The sequence below is a fragment of the Trachypithecus francoisi genome, unplaced genomic scaffold (assembly GCF_009764315.1).
Source record: "Trachypithecus francoisi isolate TF-2019V2 unplaced genomic scaffold, Tfra_2.0 Lachesis_group9, whole genome shotgun sequence".
NCBI lineage: Eukaryota > Metazoa > Chordata > Mammalia > Primates > Cercopithecidae > Trachypithecus > Trachypithecus francoisi.
This window is the reverse complement of record NW_022681474.1, coordinates 24,674,789-24,689,405: the sequence shown is the minus strand read 5'-3', so window position 1 is coordinate 24,689,405 and position 14,617 is coordinate 24,674,789. Positions and strand designations below refer to the sequence as shown.

The window sequence follows — 14,617 nt, the reverse complement described above, 5'->3', positions numbered from 1 at the left end:
TTTTAATTTGAAAGTCTTTTTAGAAAGCTGCCAATGTTGAATTAGTCCTGTCTTCTTTTACTAATGTGTTTTCTCTTTTACAGTAAATACTAATTACATCCATCTGTTTGCAGAAGACTGAAATCAGGAATGGGGCAGCACAGAGAATAAACAGGACAGTACTAACAGGATTATCTGCTCCAAGAGTTTTCATGGGTAACATGTCAAGAGAAAATGTATGGAAGGCAATCAGTTTGAAAAATCTATCTTTAGATAGAATTAATGTTTTATTTTATTCACACTTCACTACTCTAAAATATTTGAAATAGTTTACTCCAAAATATTAATATATGTACACAAAGGTACGTACACAGTACCATCTCCCCTACGTAGTGGGGAGGAGAACTGATATTTTATCAGAAATGTAGGTTAAAGATAGCTGCTGTAACTGAGTTCTGAACAGAGCACTGTTTCCTGACAGCAAAAGTAAAAAGGAAAACATTTTGTGAAATAAAAATAAGCAGGAACATGTTTTTCCTGAGATTTCATATCTAGCACCTATATATTATATATTATACCTATATCATGTAATACTTAATAAATATTTTGTTGCTGGGTGTGGTGGCTCACACCTGTAATCCCAGCACTTTGGGGGGCCCAGGTGGGCAGATCACCTGAGGTCAGGAGTTCAAGACCAGCCTGGTGAAACCCCGTCTCTACTAAAAATACAAAAATTAGCCGGGTTTGGTGGCACATGCCTGTAATCCAAGCTACTAGGAAGGCTGAGGCAGGAGAATCACTTGAACCCGGGAGGTGGAGGTTGCAGTGAGCAGAAACCGCACCATTGCACTCCAGCCTGGGTGACAAGAGTGAAACTCCGTTTCAAAAACATAAATAAATAAATAAATATTTGTTGAATATACAATTATATCTTCATATTACAAATTTAACGAGATAGACAATGTCTTCACAGATTTATAGCAGCTACTGGAAAATCTAAGCATCTATTTTTTAAAATAATCCCTCAATTTTTTTAAAAAAAGGGGGATATATTATTAAACTAAGTCTACAAAGACATTTATATGGGAAACTAATATAATCTAGCCTATGAATATACTTTAATAGTGATTCTAACTTGACACAGGTATAGAACACAGAATATTTAGAAAAGTGAATAGAGATCATTTCATTTAGACACACACACACACACGCACACAAATATCACTTGTTTTCAGCAAGAATTTTAACACAAACTGAATAAACAATAAATTTTAAATTGAGCCATCCTTATGAAAGAAAGCATGGAGTATATGGTAAAATCAAGATTTCACTTGGAAAATTAGGGAGGCCTGACTTGTATTCGCACAGGCCATTCCACCCACTACAAGACAAGGCCAAATTTTTTCTGAGGATGTAGCCCTGAATTTCTCCTAAGGCCAGTACAACCACTCAATAGAAATCCCAAAGTTCTGCCCCCATGAACAAAAAGTACTTCACACAAAGCATGATTAAAAAGCAAGAAATGTTAAGTATATACTCACATCAATCAATCAACAAACACCAAGTGCCTCCCACTTCACTGTATTCTACCCCTGGGTATTTCAGGAGAGCAGTCAGTGAGTCACAGGCAGCTAACGGCCCAGGGCTCTGAAAAATTCTCCTCTAGCCTGCACTTCATGCAGACAGGGTCTCAGTCCAAGGTAGTCTCTGCAGGACTACCTTGGTTCCCAACTTCCAGTTGATTACAAACTTTCCTCTGGGTGCATTTAAAGAGCTCCTGGTATGGCCGGGCGCGGTGGCTCAAGCCTGTAATCCCAGCACTTTGGGAGGCCGAGATGGGCGGATCACGAGGTCAGGAGATCGAGACCATCCTGGCTAACACGGTGAAACCCCATCTCTACTAAAAATACAAAAACGAGCCGGGCGAGGTGGCGGGCGCCTGTAGTCCCAGCTACTCAGGAGGCTGAGGCAGGAGAATGGCGTAAACCCGGGAGGCGGAGCTTGCAGTGAGCTGAGATCTGGCCACTGCACTCCAGTCCAGGTGACAGAGCGAGACTCTGCCTCAAAAAAAAAAAAAAAAAAAGAGCTCCTGGTTTGGTAAGATTCTAATTAGAAGCCCAAGGAAGCCTAAAGGCCCTCTGGAGATCTGAGGCCAGCTTAAACACTAAATACTACTCCCACTCCCTGAAACCTGCAGGAATTTATCAATTGAAGTTAGCCTTCTGCATCTGGCCTCCACTCAAACTCCCACAATAGTCCTCAAGGAGACCTCCAAAGCCACCACATTTCCCAGTTATTGGACAGCCATTGGTACTCAAATACCTAAAGACAGCACTTGTTTCAACAGTTAAAACCAAGGTTTATTAGGAATTCCTAGAATCACATGAAATAGTTTACTAATACGTACAAGTTAAGGTAGAAAGAGCACAGAATGAGGCAGTATTAAAAATGAGTTCTAGTTCCAGTTTGGGTCCTAACTCACTTTGTGAAGAGAACAATTATCCAACCTGTGGATGTGAAAACAATTACTACTTCAAAAAACTTTTCCTCATTCAGTTACTCCTTCCTTCATCCTAAATCATTTTGATTATGCTATGCATGGAATTTATGCATAGCATAATGGGGTTAGTGGAGTTAGTGGGGAAAACAGAAATACTGGGAGCAAGGGTAGCATAAATTGAGAGATTTAATTTACTGTGAGGGTTCAGGCAAGATTTCCTTGAGGAATCAGCACCAAAACAGAACCATAAAGACTGAGTAGAAATTAGTTAGTCAAATAAGTATAGGGAAAGATTCCAGGCAGAAGTGCAAAGATCCTGAAACCTCATTCAAATGTAAAGTAGGATTATGGCATACCTAAATAACTTTTCAAAAACTTTTGAAAATATCAAAACTTTAATCTGTAAAATTTAACCTACGAAATTTGCTATTTGTAACCCTCACTTTTCTTATAGGCTCATCTACAGTTTGGATTTTTTTTAATTGTCCATTTTTTTCCTAAGGAAACAATGAGAGCCTAACCCTGACTCTATTATTTTCTACCATGTACCAATGCTTAGCTAACAAAACAGATCAATGCCCATGTAGGAACAGTGGTTTGGAACACTGAATAAAACTCTGACTTAAGCTTTTGTTTTTAGAACATATTGTTTGGTACATACAAAATCAGAAAGTGTATAGTTCCCTGGCATATTTTCCACGTAAGCATATGTAACAAACCTCTCTATCCCTATCTTTTAAAAAGAAGTTAGTGTTTTGAGTTAATTATCGTTCACATTCACAACTGCTAAGACTCCTTTTATACCAAAAAAAAAAAAAAAAAAAAAGTCAAACTTAAATAGCATGATTGGTTTAATTTTTTGTAGTTGCTTTGTTAATTTTCTTTTGTTTCAATATCCTTTGAAACAGCAGGTTTGTAAGAGGATCATAACACATGTACATATCAAGGTATGTCTTAAATACATGATAAATGCTTACTCAGGGTTTTTCCTTCTCATAGCATATTAAGAGGTACTAGATAGTTAATCTGGAGCTTTTATCCTGCTCCAGATACATGTAATCTAAAATTACTTTATGTCAACAACATATTTGACTTATTTTCTTGAATTCTGAACCCATTAAATTGACTCAATCTGAAAATTAGCTTCATACAGGTGCACATGTAAAGTGTTATACAAACTTATTTATTCCTACTCTTCTGAAAATGTTCATAACTACTGATTTGCTATGTTTTACTATAGGTTGTAATATGTGAAATTTTGAGTAATATTTTAAACTTTACCCCACTTATATAAATAGCTGGTTCAGGAAAAGTTTATTTTATATAGCTAAGTTTAAAAGTCATTTTCTTGGAGCTTTTATTAGTGTATTTCGAAAGACCTCCTAAACAGAACTAAAAGTGGCCTGGTATTCCAATAAGCCACAAAACATGTTTTTTTATATTTTATAACTAACAAAACACCTCCAATTGCTGAAATTTTACATTTGGTAGAAGCAACAATGTATTGTCTCTACTATTACAGTCATGTGTTACTAATTATTCAGACGGGAAGTATCAAAATTTGTTTTTAAATAGCTGCAAGAGGTAATGGTTCGAATATAGAATTTGAGAGTACATAAAGAAATTTTATAACAGACATTAAACTTTTTAATTGTTCATAGGTGTTCTTTTAATTTAGAAGGAATAAAACCTCGGTGAGAAAAAAAAAAAAACACCTCAAGGTTATAGATGCTTTGTACACAGTTCTTTCTAGTAGTAACTTTGCTTAGAAATCAAACTTACTGCCCAGGCATGGTGGCTCATGCCTGTAATCCCAGTACTTTGGGAGGCTGAGGCGGGTGGATCATTTGAGGTCAGGAGTTCAAGACCAGCCTGGCCAACATGGTGAAACCCCTTCTCTACTAAAAAAAAAAAAAAAAAAAAAAATACAAAAATTAGCCAGGCGTGGTGGCACACACCCATAATCCCAGCTACTCGGGGGGGCTGAGGCAGGAGAATCACTTGAGCCTCAGAGGCAGAGGTTGCACTGAGCCGTGATAGTGCCACTGCACTCCAGTCTGGGCAACAGAGTGAAACCCTGTCTCAAAAACAAACAAACAAAAAACAAAAAAAGAAAGAAATCAAACTTACTGTTTTCCAAATAACTCTGAAGAAAAGATGTTGCAACATACTTTATCTGCTTTGGCAATTACTTTGGACATATTTAATAAGGCAAATTCTCTTATTAGCATATCAAAAACACAATAAAAAAGATCAGAGACTTGAAATAAATACTCCACTGACAATTTTCACCTTTAATATTCCTTTCACATAGAATAATTTGAAATATTCTTAATGAGGGAATTACTGGTTTGATCATGATCCCTATATGGAAAATATTTTTTATATTATCCTGGATTCATGATATATATTTACTTAGCATATTGGAGGGAAAAGTGAGAAAACAAACAAAATCTTCCTAGATATGTAGACAGTATGTCAAAGTCAGGAGTAAAATGCATTGGTATCTTAAGCTACCAAAATGAAGGCATTTGACTGAAAAAATGGTTGATCATAATGTAGAATTGCTTTATACATACTGAGGCTCATTCTAAAGCACTTTTAAATCCTATTGTAATTTTTTAAAAGAACAAAATCATTTGAATGGTTAATTGACTATTAAGAAAGAAAACTGGCCTGGCCGGGCAAGGTGGCTCACGCCTGTAATCCCAGCACTTTGGGAGACCAAGGCGGGTGGATCACGAGGTCAAGAGATCGAGACCATCCTGGCCAACATGGTGAAACCCTGTCTCTACTAAAAATACAAAAATTAGCTGGGTGTAGCGGTGCGCACCTGTAGTCCCAGCTACTCAGGAGGCTGAGGCAGGAAAATCGCTTGAACCTGGGAGGTGGAGGTTGTAGTGAGCCAAGATCATGCCACTGCACTCCAGCCTGGCAACAGAGCAAGACTCTGTCTCAAAGAAAAAAAAAAGAAAGAAAAGCTTTCTTAACAAAGCTTACAGGTTATTTTTTAATCAAAAGAATAAATACATTGAAATATTCATTATGTCTCTGTTTAAAATTGCTAAAGGAATGCTTGAATTGAATCTAGATAACATGAAATATGTTAAAAGTAAGTTCCTCAGGGAAAGAAACATTTTAGCATGCTACCCAGATATTAGTGAAGTGCAGAGAATTTCAAAACATAAAGTTATATTCCTTTCATATTTGTCTTTCCTAAGCCAGACCATAAGTGTAGAATCTTATATCTAAGCCACTTATACTGTCAGTTTGGATTAAATTCCACTGTGAACTCTACATTGCACTCTTATGGGAGGAGCTAACCTGTCACTACTAACTAAAACATGATACTCCATATCTTAAATGTATACTTTAACATCTCAGTATTAAAATTTAAAAATAATATCAATTATTTTCCTATTTTAAAAGTTTTAGTTTGGCCCTATTCATATTGTCCAGAAAGTAAATCTTTGTTAAGTAGTAAGTGTCCATTCACAAAGGTCATTGAGAGTGACTGAGAGAAAAAACTTTAAAAGTTTACACTTTAAAATGTACTTTTAAATGCACTTCTAAAATGTAACATGTTCTAATACCTTAGTCTGTGTTGATCTGTGTATATTAAATACTATGTGCCCGGTATTGTTCTGGGTACCTTGAGGAGTACCAGTGCACACACATACACACAGAATACAGAAAATTAACCCATATAAAACAACTATAGAACAAAGGATTATCAATTCTGAAATGACAAAATTTTAGAAATGGAGAACAGATTAGTGGTTGCCCAGGGTTAGGGACAGCAGGAGGTGTGTGTGGCTATAAAAGGGCAACAGAGAGGATCCTTGTGATTATGAAAGTGTTCTGTATCTTGACTGTGCTGGTGGTGGATACATATGGAATAAAATTCTATAGGACAAAACACACACACACACACGAACAATTAAAAGGAGAAAACCTAAATAAGATCAATGAATTTTTATCAGTGTCAATGTCCTCCTTGTGATATTGCACTACAGTTTTGAAAAATGTTACCATTGTGGGCAACTGAGTAAAGGGTACACGGGATCACTCTGTATTATCCCTTACAGTTGTGAATCTACAATTATCTCAAACTAAAATGCTTTTTGGTTATAAAATACACTGTATTGTAAATACATGCCCCCCAATAAAAACACACAAGGAATGTCAAAAATCCTAGTGACAAAACGAAGTATCACATAGGTGCAGTAGTAATTCCCCTCAAAAAAACCCAGAGTAATCATTACACCTTAAGTATTCTTAATACCAGTATGTTCTTAATTTTTCAAATTATGTGTTAGTTTTAAAGATCACATCCTATAAACTGAAGATTTCTCATGACACAGTAGTGATAAAATGCTACCTTACAGTTCAGATGATGGTAGAATCATCCAAAAAAAAAAAAAATGAAGAAAAAGAAGAACCATCTTTCTCTTATCAGTTTATGTTATGAGATAAGAAGATCTCTCTCCCTCTCTCTCCCCCTCTCACATCTGCAAGAATTCGGACTGAGGACTACAATGAACTAGGCACAAAGATTTCACAAAGTCTGGTCTCTATCTACTTTGAATTTCTTAGAAAAAATGTAAGCATATCATTCCTTTTTCACTAAAGCAAGACGAGAAATCACGTATAAACCACTGGAATTGCTTTGCGGTGAGGAAGTCGAAGGTGATCAAAGGCAGGGTGACACGCAAAATGGCACTTGGATATAATGGGTCTCATTAGGGTAGAGTCCCATTCACGTAAAATGACTTCCAGGCAATTCCTAGGGCCTCGACTTTCAACCTGACACTTGCCTGTGTGCAATGAAGATGGAAATAGGGACATCGGGTACCTCCCACACCCATCTGGAAGCTTCACCCTCTCGGCCTGAACCCCAAAGACCCGCTGAAAAGAATGGATGCTTTTGCGAACTCCCGTCCCCACCCTGCGGCTCCCCAAGAGCTCCACGGGCAGGGGAGCGGGGCAGAGGCGTCGGGGACTCCGTGCGCGGGGCGAGGCCGGTGATAGGGGGCGACGCGGGTTCGGGCCCCGGGCTCACCCGCGTTCTGCAGCGTCTCGATGTTTTGGGGTCTGGTCGCCAGCTCCGCCACCATCTGCACGAACTGGGTCCTGGCCTTCTGATACTGCTCAAACACTGCGGGAGAGAGAGTCGGTGGACCCCGTCGCAACCGGGTCTCCTAGCCGCCAGCCCGTCAAGGCGCCTGCCCGCCCCGGCCCTACCTTGCAGCACCTGCCTCTGACTCATGACGCCCCCGCCACGGTCTCCCCTCCTTGAGCTCTGCGGGGAAGCGGCTTGGCCTGCGAGTCAGCCCAGAGGGCAATCGTGGCGACGACTCGGCCTCCGACGGGAGCCTCTTCTCTGTGTACTAGAGTCTCCCGGGTAACCTACCGGAACCGGAACGCGGCCGTCCTGTGGCAACGGCCAGTCCCGGGCGTGACGTCATGGCCGCGGTGCCTGTGCTCACTGCGCGGGGCGGCAGCGCGAAGACGCCCGAGCTCGAGGACTGGGACTGCAGGGACTCGCAGCGTGCCTGTCTCGCGGAGCCGCTGGGACGTCGCGCGCCGTCGAGTGTCCCTCCACCGCCTGGAGGTCGGAGCTCCTTACAAAGCGACCCCAGATCGGCGTGGTGTCCTGACTGCGGCGTGGGTCGGGACCGAGCGCCAGGAGGGCCCCACGCGCCAAGGGAGCCTGGTTCGAGTGCGGCCAGACGAGAAAACTGCAGCCCTGGAGTTGTCTGAGCTTCGACGGTCCCGAGAAATCTCACATGTGACATTGTAGAATCCGATCAACACAAGAATGTCAATGCAAAACTTAAGATGCATTGACACTTAACACTGCACTGACAGTAAAACACTGATTTAAGAATCCGTGTTTTCCTTTGTAACCCGCTGTTATATACCTGGCATTCCTGGTTTCAAGATTCCTGGAGGAGCATGACAACTATGTTCATACACTTAATTACACAATACAGAAGCATTTAAAGAGCACTCAGAGACTCAATGAAGAAAGCAGATGAGGAAAGGATGTGATAAATGTCCTGTCTTCCCTGGCTTTCTCCTTATGACTACTAATTTTGCTGTTTCCTCACTTTTATGTGATTTGTAAACATTTTGTCTTAGTCTTTTAAATTTAGGCTTCGTTATGTTGATGAATGACATCTCCAATAGAAAAGGAGAGAGAACCTTTACCTGGAAAACCAGACTTGCTATCTTACATAACTTGAACCCTCTACCCACTGTCTTTTAACAAAATTGAAGTACTTAGTCTATCACTGGTTTCTAGCTTGTCTCTGAAAACTATATACCAGTTGTTTCAATGACAGTTGTCAACTTTAAATGTTCCTCCATCAGAAACTACAATTTCACCAGATGTCAAGTGGATACATAGCCGCAGATGCTGCTAAGTAGTGCCAAGACAGGAAACCCCTTGATACTTCTTCAACAGAAGGGAGCATGCAAACTTAGCTGGTTCTATATTTGGAATGAGTCCTCTATAATAAGCTTTGAGATCTCACCCGGACCTGAGCTCTTTGATGAAGTCCTGATATTTTGTGGAGCTCCAAATAGTTGGGGAATTGATCAGCAATCAGAGAGAAGAATAAGTGTGTTTAGTCGGGTCCCTAATACCCGCAAAGAGCAGGTACATGTCTTCTGCTTCTGCAGCTCACAAGCCAGTGATGGCCATAATCTTTTTACTTAACTCAAAGTCATAAGTTTTACAGTGATATCTATATTTCCCTATGGGAATATGTCCTTTAAAATTAAAGTTGTGCGTTCCCATTTAGAGACACGGGAGGAAACAGATTGAGTAAATAATTAAGATTGCAAATAAGCCTTGTAATTTTCAGTTCCTTGTTGAATGATGAAAAAAAATCCCCTTAAAACTAAAATTTTTATATTTGGTTTGAGTCCTTAAACAATTCAAACTCTTAAGCTACGCCAACTGCCATTTTTAGCAATTGCTTTACTCTTTGCTTTCTATTTTAAAAGTGTTAAGAGCTCAATAGAGGGAGAAGTCTAAACCTATAAACACAACACAGTATGGGATGCTACTAAGTTCTTTGAAAACATACGTTCAAAAGCTATGTAAATTACTTTAGAGTCTGAGTATCTGTTATTAACAATATCTTTAAGTTAAATTGTATTGTTCCTGATAAAACATAATATAGGATGCCTACTTCATATCTGAAATTGGACATATTAAAGAAGCTAGATCTTTGCTCTTTATTCTAGTTTCCTTCTTAAAAAATCTTAAAAACTAAATGGAGAAATGTATGTAACACAGAGTGTTTATAATATGCATATAAGTGAAATTATCAGTAATTCAAGCATAAAATATGGCAGATTACTTTTACTGACAAGAAAACCAATCTGTATTCTCTGACCTATTTTTCAATGTACTGACTCTAAAACAAAATACTATTCTGTTTTCTAAAGTTAAATGAATGTCCCATGATCACATACACACTTCTAAACTAACAGTTAAGCAATGAAAAAGAAAACAATTCAAAGGGATACTTCGGTATTTTAAAAAGTATTACAGGAAGATTACTGTTCTTAAAGTACCAGCTGACTTTAGAGATATACAATGCAACTGGCATATAAGAATATACATTTGATTGAGAATGAACCATTAGCTGAACAACTTGCAAAAAAAGTGTTTCCATGATAGGTTTGTTTGGAAGCCTTTGGCTACTTTTGTAAAAAGCTCATCATAATATGTAACTTCAAAATCACTTTTTCAAATAATTCTTCGTTTATGAAAATGAGACTGAAAATGACAAAATGAAGCCAGTTTTAAAATCCTGTTTCTCTTTGCATACCTCCTTTGAGAATTCAGAAAGTCCCACTATCATGGGAATATATGCTATACATGCATAAAAGCTTCGCTAATTTTAACATCCATGTATTTTTTCTTCAGTTCCTAGCTAAATTTTAAAATTTAAACATTTATATATGCTAATTAGATATTAACATCTGCATTTTAAAACTGTCATTGAGTTGAATCAAGTGTTATATATATTCTTCATCAAGCCTAACATGTATTCATTATCAATGTGTGTCAAACACCTTGCTAATAAAAGAATGTGCCTTTCTTCCAGGACATGAAGTCTAGTAGGAGATAGACATCACTTCATTCTACCAGCATATACCGCAGCCTGCATTCATTCAATGGGCATGTACTGCAGTCTGCCACTATTTTAAGGGCTGTAATTGCTCTAACTGCTATTAGTGTTTTGGGGGCAAAGATGAAGGACTTATAGTAAAGTAGGCGAAGAAGTGAGCATACCTAAAACATCATTTAAATAATAAAAGGCTTCTTGTTTTTAATAAAAATTAGCTGAGTTCTGTGCAGCTATGAAATTTCCCTCCCCTAAAATATTTTCCCCAAAATCATTGTTAGCATTTAAGGCATTCAACTGGCAATTGCATGTAATTACTGAAGTTATGAGACTACATTAATCATTTTGCAAACACTAAATTTAAAATAACTTAAATAACTCCATAGTTACATACAGGAATTAAAAATAAAGGCATTACTTAGTCCATAACCAAGTTAGTGGAACAGAAATATTACCTATAATGATGAAAGTAAATATGACTGTCTTAAATGGTGCACCCCGCCTATTTTGGGAAATAATGTCAGGATTTTAGGTCTGAGCCGACCATCCAGTTATTTCATCAAGTTTGTCAGCAGAGCAGAAGAGACTTGTACACTTGCATCCGGGAAGGGAAGATTAACATTTCTATGCATGTTTTGTGTTGATGCCTTACTCCCTATTCTTGGCTTTTCAACCCTTTAAAGTCAACTCTTTGCATTTTAAAGCTTTTCTTTTTAGCGTTAAGGTCAATGTCAAGATGGCAGTGGTTTAACTGGTCCCAAATTCCTAAATATATACCTGTACCTGTCTTCCTTTCCAGTAATTCAGAGGATGAAGAGATGGAACTAATCTTTTCCACTTCCAAAGAAACCCGTGATTAGGGGGATTCCACACACGAATAATTTTGCTTCCCCAAAAGGCACCATGTAGTGCAAAGTGATTGATATTAAAAATGGGTGCTTTCAATGTTAAGTCCGAAATGCAGCATGCCGTTTTCTAAGGCAGTAGTGACATGCATAAAAACAAATTATTGGAGCTTGATGTGGGTGTGATATAAATATCTTCCATTTAGACTTGCGTGCGTTTTAAGCAATTCAAAACTGAACAAAGCCTGCATCACGAGCTGGAAAACACTAAGCGCCCTGCTCCAGATGCCGGTCAGCCCTCCCTCTCAATACCTCCCACCCCTTTAAAATGTTGGCGTTGTTGGACTTGTGTCACAGAAGGTCCGTACTATCCTCTCCACCCTTCAATCAGTGAAAGACACAGCAAAGACGGAAAGTGCCACATAAGAAACGACTCTAGAGAGCCCACCAAGCCCGCGTCCGGGCCACGCATCCCCTAGACGCGGGTCCCGCGAGGATTGCGCCGCGGCTGGCCGCCCGCCGCAAGCCGAAGCCGGATGCCGGCGGGTCCCCAAACGGAGTGTCCACCGGGTCCGCGCTCCCCGGCGCGGCAGGCAGCCGCGTCCAATGTGGACAGGAGTGTCGGGCCGAGGGCTAGGGAAAAACGTGGTCCTTCCCGGCTTCCCTGGCTTTTTGCATTCTTCCCAAGTTTCTCCAACTCCAACGAGCAGCTTCGCTGTGTCTGCGAAGTTTCTAACGGGGGAGGCGGCGCTGGGAGCTGGCTGAGAGCGCGGGCGGGGGCCTCGTGGGTGTCGCGGGAGGAAGGGGCGGAGGCGCGCGGCCCCAGGGCGCCAGTGCGGAAGCGCCTAGCGGACCGGGTCGGGGGTTCCCTCCCGCAGGGCCTCCCGGCGCGGACCCGGCCGCGGCGGCCGAGGTGCGGGCGGTAGAGGGGGCAGGCACCGATTCTCCCGGCATGGGCTGGGAAAGGCGCGGCGGCGGCTGGCGAGGAAGGAGGCCTCTGTCCTTTCGCTTTGCTTCCCGGGCCGGGCCTCCAGCTGGAGCCGCACTGCCGCGCGGGGGCCGGGGCGGAGGTCCGTGCTGGAGCCTCCCGGAGGGGCGGCTGCCCCGCGGGCGGGGGAACGGTGTGGCCAACTCGCGGGAGCGAGCGCGGAGCTGGCGGAGACCTGAACCCAGGAACCCAGGCCCCGCGGCGCTGACGCTGCCAGAAAACTCGCTGCGGCCGCACGGGTCGGCCTACTTCGCCCCGGCTGTCCGCGCCCGGGACTTAGAAGAGCGCCCTGGCCGGGAAAGGTGGGGAAGGGCTTCGGGCTCTCTCTTGCTGGAGTTGGGTGCGGCACCCCGCACCGCCTTACACCGGCCCGTCCCCTAGGACCCCGCGGCGGAGGCCGGATTCCAGAGGCGGGGATAGGGGCCAATAGCTGATATAGACAAAAAATAAAAAGCAGCTGCACCTCATTGCGCATGTGCGAGCCGCGATTTTTTTTTTTTTTTAATTTTTTGACGTCATTTCGCGATATCAAGTCCCAAGCCAAAATGTCTTGCGCATTGGTTACTCTGAAGAATAATGGACTGTATGTTCTGACTCCTGGAAATAACTGCAAAAGTACCGAGGGATGGTTTTCAAGGTTTCTGAAACCTTTGAAAAAAAAAAAGTGTCTCCAGTTTAACCACTCTATCTGTCCGTTTCTCCCCCAGAGATGATCTGAGCGGAGAGTAAGCTCCGCTAAAACGTAGGCTAAATTCGAGAACACGGCGGCACTACATCTCTCATTCTTTCAGAGATGCTTGCACTACAGTTTGAACCCTTGCTTTTTGACATTTCAGAGAAAACATCTAAATATTGCTAAAGCTGGATTACTTTACCTCCTACTCCAATATTACCTAATTTTTTTACAGTGAAAAAATAAAAGTTCCTATATGAACAATATAAAAGATTAACTACCTATATGAAGAAAATACTAATAATTTTCCCAAAACTAAGACAAATCTGGTCTTAAGGAATTGAATTATAAAGAAATGCTTTGTATTCAAGGAATGCTTTTTTTTTTTTTTTTGCCCTGGTGAAATAATATGCAATTGCTTATTTTACTTATAAGTCAAGGGTAACAGTCTTGGAAATTTACAAGCAAAGCTGGACGTATGCAAGTAATTTCAATATATATATGATCATTTCCCAAAGAGAAACAATTTACTAATAAATTCCTGGCTTAAAGAGTGTCTTGCAATAATAAAAACACACAATGCGTAAATGAAAATAGAGATCTCTTGTAGCCCAATTGAATAGAAAAACATTGAATTTTTAAAAAATGTGGTCTATGTATAATGCCTTAAATGTATGGCAAAAGTTTAAGAAAGAAACCAAGTAACTGAATCAGTTCTCTTCCTGGGAAAGGATATTCCCAGAACCCACTACAGACCATGATAATAGACTTTTGTTGCACTAGAGTCTCTTTTTAGGTTTAGAGAGGCTATATAAATTGTGTATATTAAAGTTCAGGAAAATGCAGTTTCCTAAGTCTATTTTAAAGGTTGCTTGCAGAACTGAATGACAAGCTTACTTTATTGTCATGAATTTCCTAAAAAGTGTTATCCAAACTGATAAGCATTTCAATAAGAATTATTTGAGCAGAATGATCACTTGGTGAAAGTGAGGGGAGTTCCACTGAATCTAGTAACTTCCATCTCCTTAGAAAATGATGGGACAGTTTGAGGAAAACCCAAATGAAAATGTCTTAAGAAAATTGTCATGAGGCATATTTAGAAAGAAACAGCTGGTAAACACATTTTCCCAAGCTTACTGTAACTGAGTTCTTCAGTTACTCTAGAAAAACTGCAATGTATCATGTTCAAAACAAAAACACTCTCCTGAGGTAATTACTGATAACACTAATTTGTCTGATTCATGAACAGCTATTAATAAAAGCTTCTGAAATATCACTGTATCTTCTCAGTACAATTTACTCATAAGTTTTTTGGAAATGTACTTGCCGAACTTAGGAGTTTTGTTGAGAAGGCTGGAAAGAAGTCAAAAATTGAGTGGTAATAAGATTCTATAGAAATGTAACCGATTCCAATAAAAAGTCCTCTGTACGGAAGTACATTATGGAAATGACGTGGTTGTCAGACCTAATTGCTTGGCTTTTGAG

The 14,617-nt window shown here is 40.4% G+C and overlaps 1 protein-coding gene across 3 annotated transcripts in view; it reads right to left on the bottom strand.

Moving 5' to 3' along the window:
- Positions 1–7,939, bottom strand: part of SPAG6 (sperm associated antigen 6) — a 64,057-nt gene extending 56,118 nt beyond the window's left edge. For 2 of the 3 annotated variants that reach the window (XM_033209841.1, XM_033209844.1), the window contains exons 1-2: positions 7,724–7,939; positions 7,542–7,637 (exon numbers count right to left, since the gene is read on the bottom strand). In XM_033209841.1, the coding sequence (XP_033065732.1) occupies positions 7,542–7,637; positions 7,724–7,748 (121 nt within the window). In that variant the 5' untranslated portion in view covers positions 7,749–7,939. The remainder of the gene's footprint in view (positions 1–7,541; positions 7,638–7,723) is intronic. The other variant, XM_033209842.1, reaches the window with a different exon arrangement.
- Positions 7,940–14,617: the final 6,678 nt, after the last annotated feature.